Source organism: Camelus dromedarius, chromosome 16 (assembly GCF_036321535.1).
Source record: "Camelus dromedarius isolate mCamDro1 chromosome 16, mCamDro1.pat, whole genome shotgun sequence".
In the NCBI taxonomy this organism is placed as follows: Eukaryota; Metazoa; Chordata; class Mammalia; order Artiodactyla; family Camelidae; genus Camelus; species Camelus dromedarius.
Genome location: NC_087451.1, coordinates 45,882,620 through 45,892,770, shown reverse-complemented (window position 1 = coordinate 45,892,770; position 10,151 = coordinate 45,882,620). Strand labels below are relative to the sequence as shown.

Sequence of the window (10,151 nt, the reverse complement as noted above, 5' to 3'; positions counted from 1 at the left end):
TGATTATCAGTTTAAACCAAGTAGATATAATTATGGGTCAACTTATATGAATCCCATGGTAGCCACAAATCAAAAACTTACAATAGATACACAAAAACCAAAAAGAAAGGAACACAAGCATACTACAAAAGAAAATCATCAAATGACCAATGGAGGAAACAAAGAGAAGAAATGAACAGAGAAGAACCACAAAAATAATTGGAAAACAAGTACTAAAATGGCAATAAGTACACACCTATCAAAAATTACTTTAAATGTCAATGGACTAAATGCTCCAATCAAAAGATGTAGGGTGGCTGATAAAAGGTATCTGAACGGCAGGGAAGAGGCAAAACTGTCACTATTTGCTGATGACACGATACTCTATATAAAAGAACCCTTAAGTCTAAACCTAAAAACTATTAGAACTAATAAGTAAATTCAGCAATGTTGCAGGGTACAAGAGGAACATACAGAAATCTGTTGCATTTCTATACACTAATAATGAAATATCAGAAAGAAAAAGTAAAACCAAAAGCTCATTTAAAATTGCATGAAAAATAAATTAAATATCTAGGAATAAATTTAACCAAGGATGTGAAAAACCTGTAGTCTGAAAACTATAAAACACTGATGAAGGAAACTGAAGATGATTTAAAGAAATAGAAAGATAACCTATGCTCTTGACAGGAATAATTCATATTATTAAAATGGTCATATTACCCAAAGAAATCTACAGATTTAATGCAATCCCCAACCAAACACCCATTTTTCACAGAACAAGAACAAATAATCTTTTTTTTTAAGAACAAATAATCTTAAAATTTATGTGAAACCACAAAAGACCCCAAACTGCCAAAGCAATCATGAGGAAAAAGAACAATGCTGGAGGGGAGATGATACAGCTCAAGTGGTAGAGCGCATCTTAGCATACACAAGGTCCTGGGTTCAGTCCCCAGCATCTCCTCTAAAAATAAAACAAGTAAGTAAACCTAATTACTTCCCCTACTAAAAAAATTTTTTAATAAATTAAAAAAAAAAAAAAAGACCAAGGCTGGAGGAATAATCCTCCCAGACTTCAGACAATACTACAGAGCTACAGTAATCAGATTAAAAAGCATGGTATTGGTATAGAAACAGACATGGATCAATGGAACAGAATAGAGAGCCCAGAAATAAACCCATAGACCTATGGTCAGTTAATCTTCGACAAAGGAGGCAAGAATGTACAATGGAGAAAAGACAGTCTCTTCACCAAGTGGCACTGGGAAAACTGGACAGCAGCATGTAAATCAATAAAGTTAGAACACTCCCTCACACCAAACAAAAATAAACTCAAAATGGCTTAAAGACTTAAATATAAGACAAGACACAATAAACCTAGAAGAAAACATAGACAAAACATTCCCTGACATACATCTTAGCAATGTTCTCGTAGGGTAGTCTACCCAGGCAATAGAAATAGAGCAAAAATAAACAAATGGGACCTAATTAAACTTACAAGCTTTTGCACAGCAAAGCGTAAGCAAAATAAACTGACAACCTATGGAAAGGGAGAAAATATTTGCAAATGATGCGACCGACAAAGGTTTAATTTCCAGAATACATAAACAGCTCATACAACTTAATAACAAGAAAACCTCTCAGCCTGAAGAGGCTCTTCAACATTTCCTGTTGTAAAATCTTCTCACAATAAATTTTTAGTTTTCTTTTATCTGAAAATGTATTTATTTCACTTTCATTCTTGAAGGATGTTTTCATTAGTATAGAATTCTGGGTTAGCTTTTTTCTTCTTTGAGCACTTTAATGTTGCTGTTTTTCTGGCTTCTGTTACTTCTAGTGAAAAGTCAATGACTTGAAATGTTATTCACTTGTATATAATCTGTTCATTTGTTGATATGTATATATTCTGTTTTCAGTATTTTTCCTTTGATTTTTCAGCAGTTTGATTACAATGTGCCCTAGTATTCATTTTCTTTGTATTTATTTTCTTTTCAGTGGACTTCTGTTGTATATTTGTCTTCCACAAAATGTGAGTTTTTCCCACCTCATTTTTTCCCTTCCCTCCCTCTGCATTTACACGTATGCTAGAACTTTTGACATTGATACTATCTCACAGTTTCCTCCAAGGCTGTGCTTTTTTTTTTTTTTTTAAATTGACCCACTGAAGTGATTCATTTTCAACACAAACATAAAACCTCAGGACATAGCTAAAAAGCGAGCAACACCAACAGGACCAAAACAGCATCTCTTCTTCTAAGATTTATGTTTTGGCCAGAATTCCCAATACTTGGAATAGCTCAAAGCAAGAGTAATTGCTCCCACAACAAAGCTTCAGACTGCTACACGCATGTGCATTGATAAATGGACATTTTAGTATTTCCCCTGCACTTCCATTTATATAATCCACATGAAAAAATTGCTGCAAAACCCACCATTCCAGTGGGGACAAGTGGTGCCTCTTTAGCTTTTTGGGTAAGTTTAGATCCTCGATCTTTATCATATGAAGAAAGAGAAGCATCTGTGTCAGTTGACAGTGACTGAAGAATCTTCTAAGAACTTTCAAGCACCAACCAGCTTCTGGTGCTCATTGTTCAAAAAAAACCTTTTTCTCTCTTCCTCCTTCATATTGTATAATCTATTGAGCTAACTTCAGGTTCACTGATCCTTCTATTATTTTCATCCTTATTCTGCTGTTAAGACTATTCAGTGAATTTTTATTTCAGATATTGCACTTTTCAGTTCCAAAATGCTATTTTGCTAATTTTTTATAGTTTCAGTATTTCAGCTGAAATTTCCTCTTTTAATTTATCACAAACTTATTTTCTTTCCATCTTTGAACATAGGTTATCATAGAAGCTTTAAAGTCCTTGTCTGCTATGGTGAGAGGACAATAAAACTCTGCTAATTTACATATCTGGGTCACCTCAGGGATAATCTCCACTGATTGTCTCTTGAGTATGGGTCACATTTTCCTATTTTTTCATGTGCTGGATAGTTCTGGATTATATCTAGGTTATTGTAAATGATGAGACTCTAGATTCTGTCATGTTCCTCTGAAGACTTAAATTTTTAACAAGCAGTTACTCAGCTGAAATCAAAATGCAAATTGTCTCACCAGCAATTGGTGGCAGCTGAAATTTCAGTTCCGTCAGCAGAGATTTTTTTAATGAGAAAACTATTGAGCATATTTTTAAATGTTGGTTTCAATGTTTCAAAGCACAACATGGCATAATCTGCAGAACAATTCTGTGAATTCCTCAGAAGATTCATTTCCAAATGTCAATGCTGCTGAGAATTTTCCAGCCAAAAAAAAAAGCCAAGCAGAAGTTCTCAACTCTCAAAATTAAGTCTTATTAAGCTTTCAACCTCTCTGTGAGATGATCTGTAAACACAAATGCTTTTGTCCTCTCCTGCCGCCTTCTGGATTAAATGATTTTTAGCATTTCATTTTAGTTGTCTATTGACTTTTAGCAACACCTCTTTGCATTATTCTTATATAGTGCTTGTCCTAAGTATTACCATATATCCTCAACCTCTCAAGGTCTTCTGAGAATTAATATTGTATCACTTCAAGTAAAATATAAGAAATTTACAATCAAATGTATCCATTTACCATCCCATGGCTGCCTTTTATGCTATCTATAGTTGCCATATGTATGATGTGCCTACATATATTATTAATCCCACAATATAATTATAATTTTTGCTTAACACTTTTTAGATTTGTAAAGAAATTAAAAGAGAAATAAGTCTTTTATATTTACCTTAATATTACCATTTCAGGTGTTCTTCCATTCCTTCTTGAAGATCTATCATGGATGCCAACTGTTCTATCTTGTCCTTAGTGCCACAGAGGAAAAAAAACTTTTGCTGCTATTAATATTTCATCAATCCAGAACTTTGAGGTATGAGCTCACAAACATAAATGCAAAATAATTTTAAATAAAATTTTAGCAATTAAAATCCAAAAATATTTTTAAAAGACAATACATAACAATTGGAGTTTATCCCAGGAATAGAGGGTTGGTTTAATATTTAAAATCATTGTAACTCTTATATTCATTAAATTCATTATATTAACAAACTAAAAAAGAAAACCGACATATAATCATCTCAATAGATGAAGAAAAGGCATCTGACAAATCTAACATCCATTCCTGACAAAAACTCTCAGCAAACTAGCAATAGAAGTGAACTCCTCAACCTGAGAAAGGTAATCTATGAAAAACTTGCAGCTAACATCATAGTTAATAGAGAAAGAATACTTTCCATAAGATCAGAAACAGTTCAAAGATGCCTGCTCTTACCATTTCTATTCAACATTGTGCTGGAGGTTCCAGCCAGTGAAATCAGGCAAGATGAACAAAATCAGGAGGGAAAAAGAAGTTAAAACTTTATAGTCAGTCAATATAATTATCTATGAAGAAAATCTGATGAGATCTATAAAACCAAAAACAAAACACCACTACTAGAACTAAGTAAGTTCTGCAAGGCTGCAAGATACAAGACCAATACACAAATATCAATTTTATTTCTATATACTAGCAACAAATGATCAAAACTGATTTTTTAAAGCATACAAAAACATTAAAAATTATGAAATACTTAGGGACAAATATGACAAAAGTGAGACCTGTACACCGAACAGTACAAAACATTGCTGAAATTTTAAAACACCCAAACTATTAGAGAGCTATGCCTTGTTCATGGATCAGAAGACTCAATATTGTTATTAGAACAGGTATCTCACTAAATAAGCACAAAAATAAGTACACAAAAAGATGGCAAATAAGCACACAAAAAGATGCTCAACATCATTAGTCATTAGGAAAATACAAATCAAAGACACAGTGAGATGCCACTATGCACCTATTAGAATGGAAAAATTAAAAAAGACTGACCAAGCCGGCTCTGCAGTGCAACGGGTAGTGCGCTGGACTTCTAAAAAGACTAATCACACCAAGTGCTGCAGGGAACGTGGAAGGACAGGTGCTTTCAAGCCACTGCCAGTGGGAATGTAAAATGGTACAATTTGTAAAACAGTGTGACATTTTCTTAAAAAGCTAAGTATATACCTACCATACTATCCAACCATTCCACTCCTATTTAGCCATACAAAAAAAGAAAAAATATGCCCACATAAAGACTTGTCCACATTCACAGCAGCTTTATTAGTAACAGACAAAAACTGGAAACCCAAATGTCCATCAATAATAGGTGAATAGACAAAATTGTGGTATATCGTAACAATGGAATACTTCTCAACAATAAGTGATACACAAAACATGGATGAATCTCAAAACAATTATGCTCAAAGAAGCCAGACCCCCTAAAAAAAAAAGAGAGAGAGTACATACTGTATGATTCTGATTATATAAAACTCTAGAAAATGCAGACTAATGTAAAATAACAGAAAGATCAGTGGTTGTGTGGGGAATGAAAGGAAGGGGAAACAGGAGGGAGACAATAACAAAGCAAAACAAGAAAACTTTTGGAGTTGAAGGCTATACGGACTATCTTGATTATGATGATGCTTTTACAAGTGTATACATATGCCAAAATTTATTAAACTAGTAACATTTATATACATGCCTGAATAAGTAAAAAAAAAGCTGTTTAAATGAAAAAAAGTTGTATCTTTCAGAAATTTTCTAAAGACAGAAAGCACACATATAGAATATTTTTGTTTTACACGTAGATGATGCACATTATGTATCTTACTTTTCTCACTTAACACTGTATGCAGACATCTTTCTATATTAGCAGAAATATTTTACCTCATTTTTTTTAAAAACAGCAACATAATATGCATAGTAAGGACGAATCACAATTGATGGGCATTTAGGTTATTTCTAATTTGCTAATATAACGCTGAAATGAACATATTTTGCATATACTTGTGAGCATACACACACAAGCAAAGGATGCATTTTTTTTAAGCTTTCATTTATACTGTCAAATAATGCTCTAAAAAGCCTGTCTCAGAATCTACATCAAACTGTTAGAATAAGTTAATTTAGCAAGGTCATGGAATACAAGGTGAATATATAACAACATTAATGTAAGTAGCAACAATTGGAAAATGAAAAAAATACTGTTGAAAATAACACTAAAAAAATTGCATGCCTAGAAGTAAGTACAGTAAAATGTACCTGATCTCTACATAGAAAGGCACAAAACATTACTGGAAAAAATTAAAGATCTAAATAAATGTAAGAATATACTGTGTTCACGGATTAAAGAACATAATTGTGTAAAGATGTTAATTCTTCCCAAATTTATTTATAAATTCAATAAAATCCTAACCAAAATCCCAGCAGGTTTTTGTTATTGTTCTATTACTGAAATTGACAAGCCAATTCTAAAGTGTATATGGAAGTTCAAAGAGCCAGGAGTAACCAATCTTGAACAACAACAAAAATAAACTGGAGGACTTACATTTACCACATATTGAATTCTTTTAAACCCACAGTGTTGCACTGGCACTAGGACAAACAGACCAATAGAACAATAAATAGTGCTGGATTGACTGAACATCCAATGTGAAAAATGTTTTTAACATCTCCCTGTTAACATGCACAATTTAGATTCTAGATGATTCTAGATCTAGATATGATAGATAAGGGCAAACAATGTTTCTAGAAAAACAAAAGATAACAATCTTGGGGTAGGCAAATTATTTCTTAAATAGGACATATAAAGCACTTACCTTAAAGGCAAATATGGATATTTTGGACTATAGACACACTCTATTCTTAAATATATAAAAACCTCCTACAAATAAAATAGGAAAATGGCAATCCACAGAAAAATAGGTAAAAGTGAACATTTAACAAAAGATATCCAAATGTCCAGTAACTATAATAAAAAGTACACAGCCTCATTGTCAGAAAAATGCAAATTAAATTCCGAATGAGATACCACTACACACCCCCTAGAAGGCAACAAAAACAGTGACCACACCAAATGCCTGTTGAGGACGCAGAACAACTGGGATCCTCATACACTGCTGGTAGAACTGTAAAACAGCACAACCTCTCTGGAAAACTGTTTTGCAACATCTACTAAGCTGAACATAAAGATTTCCCTATGACCCGTAATTCCATTCTTAGATAAATATGCCAACATTAACTCATATACATATATGCCAAGACATGTACAAGAATGTCCACAGCAACATTTGTAACATCCGAAAATTGAAAATAAGCCAATGTCCATCCATAGAAGTGTTATACTAATGCAACAAAATACTACATACATAACCGTGAATATAACTATTAGTACAAGCGATATGAGCTAGTCCCACAAACCTAGTGTTGAGAGGGGTAAAATGCCATTTATGTATGATGACACATATCAAGTTCAGAGAGGCAAAACTAATCAATGGCAATGAACAAGACACTGGTTGCAGGTGTATAAATTAATGAAGAGGGCATGAGGGAGCCCTCTAGGAATACATTGGCCTTGTTCTACTTCCTGATGTGAAGGGTGGTTTAATGGTATGTTCCCTTTGCGAAAATTCATTAAGATGTATATCTTTGATATATTTTTTCTTTACACTTGAATAAAAACTCTAAAAAAGTACCAATATTCTTACATACTTTCTACATCCTCACAACAAAGTATCCTAGAATCTAATCTATGCCAATTATAACCTTTGCCTAAGTGAAATTGGCATGTTTTGCTTTACTTCTACTTAATGATGAACAATATTGAGTGAAAAAAATTTTTGAAGGTTTATTCCTAGAATTCTGCGGAAAGCAAATTCTGAGGAAGCTGAGCAGTTATTGTAGTCTGTTATGGCTAAAAATGTACCATTAATTAATGGGAAAGAAGCCTTACGTGCTGAAATAAGCCCTATCCCATCTGTTTAGCACCAGAATTCTAAATGGAAAAGGGTCTTTGTGGAAGACCCAGAAACAAGCAACATGGGATGGATGCATGAAGACCAGGAATTTCAGCACAACTGAGAAAATGATCTTACCCTTTAGACAGGGGAAGAAAGCTCCTGGACAAGCTCCTGGGCATGATTCATACCGCTCGGATGGTGCAAGCACACATTCTTAACATCAATTATGTGAGAAACAAGGCACTTTTTAAGAAAAAATAACATGTTGGTTATATGGAAAGCTCACTCACAGCACTGCAGCAACTTGACAATCTATAAATCATTGGTTATCTGTTTGGATTATGGTTCTACTTGTCCAAGCTGAACTAAACTGGAAGAATTGCTTCATGTGTAAACAACACTAATTTCTAAATTATTAAGCTCCAGATTAAGAAACAAATTGCTGAAAAATTAATCTAGGGAGTAAGCCTTTCTCTTTTTAAGACAGTAGCCACCTAAGAGCCCTAAATATACTTATCACTTTATAATCTACTTCCACAATTCTAATGACTTATATTACAGCTTAATATATGTTAGTTTTTGAAGGTGTACTATCAATTGTAAAACATACACTGACCTCAGAAATATTAAAATATTTAAAATTTAAATGACCATTTTGGATAGAGAAAATGTCAATAAAACACTAACAGCCTAAAAGAATAAAAAGAATGCTTAATGGTGTCCTAACCATGGGCTCTTCAGTCATACAAACCTAACTCTGAATCCCGTTTGAATGCCACTAGTTGTGGCGCTTCGGGCAAGTCCTCAACTTCTCCCTATCCGAGTTTTCCTATCTGCAATATGCAGGTGGACAACTCACCTAATTACTGAGTACCTGTGTGCTAGATACTGCTTAGTGAGCACAGTACCTGGTACAAAGCTGATACTCAATGTTAGGTAAATATTAGTTGTTTCAACCCCAAGTCTAGAAACTCAAAAGAAAGGAGATTAAAAAACAAGGTAAGATTTAATTTTGCTGATCTGGGTTGGATCCAGTATCACCACTTTAAAAGCTCACAATTCCTTACCAGTGAGGGGGGAGTAAAGGGAGGGGAAAAATAGGGTTTGGGGATTAAGAGGTACAAATTACTATGTATAAAACAAATAAGCCAAAGCCACAAGAATATATTGTACAGCAGAGAATACAGCCAGTATCTTGTAATAGAGTGCATAACCTTTAAAAATTGAGAATCTTTGTTGTACACTTGATCATGTAATATTGTAAACTAGCCATACCTCAACTTTTTAAAAAAAATAATGGAAGTTAAAAATCTTTATATCTAAACCAAACAAAAACTCAAAATTACCATCTTTGAATTTTACTAGGGATCCCCTGTGAACTCTTACTAAAAATTTCTAAACAAAGGTTCACCTTTATTGCTAATGTTTCAGCATGCTCACTCTTCTCCCTACTGTCGCAGACCAACAGCACAGCAGCTAACTCAGGATTTTTGTTTTTTAAACTCAAGTGGTATGCCCGGAATAGGAGTCATTACATGTCTACATTCATTCCATCAACTTGCCCTTATAATGATGTAACTCAAAATTCATTTTCATCTTCCTAGAAAGCAGCAAAATACCTTTAGAGATTTGCTTCTCTAGCCATCCATCCCAGAATACAAGCATGGCTATAAACCCACTTACTGGTGGCTCCTAGTATTTTATAAACCCACTTACCGGTGGCTCCTAGTATTTTATAAACCCACTTACCGGTGGCTCCTAATATTTAAGAAAACCTTTGGGTTTAAAATTTTTTCAAAGCAATTACCAAAAAAGTAAAAATTAAAACAACGGCATTCAAGTTAAAAAGGTAACTGGAGTTTCTATTGACATCAACTAATCCTCAAAGATGACTAAACTAAGAGCTGAAAAAGAGAAACTACCTTAGCAGACCAGATACAGGAAGTAGACACTGCCCTTACAAAGGCAGTCATCTTCTTGCAGTCTTCCCTGGTCCTTTCAATCTTTGACATGGATCTAAAAAAAGACTTGTCCCAATCACCGCTCTCCTTCATAAGTACCTTCATTGATTTCTTTGGAAGTTTTTTCTCCATACCAAGATTGCTACATCATTGAAAATGTTCATGGCATCCTGAGATTGCTGAATAATAAGACAATGAAGTCTACACAGCCAACTATGGAAACTTTTCACCAAACTCAAGTGACAAACAAACTTGACAATCGCCTCCATAAACCAGACTATTTTATAAAACCATTAACTATGTGTTTATTTGAACTCTTCAAGCCAGGCATTCACGTCTCAGTGTTTAGTGTGGGAGAA

General features: G+C 33.8%; 1 protein-coding gene across 1 annotated transcript; it reads right to left on the bottom strand.

The window, feature by feature from the left end:
• Positions 1-775: 775 nt before the first annotated feature.
• Positions 776-9,843, bottom strand: LOC105088240 (HIG1 domain family member 1A, mitochondrial-like). The gene is given in 3 exon segments (XM_064494791.1): positions 776-2,339; positions 2,342-2,519; positions 9,793-9,843. Coding segments are annotated over 3 exon segments (333 nt in total). The 3' UTR covers positions 776-2,235.
• Positions 9,844-10,151: the final 308 nt, after the last annotated feature.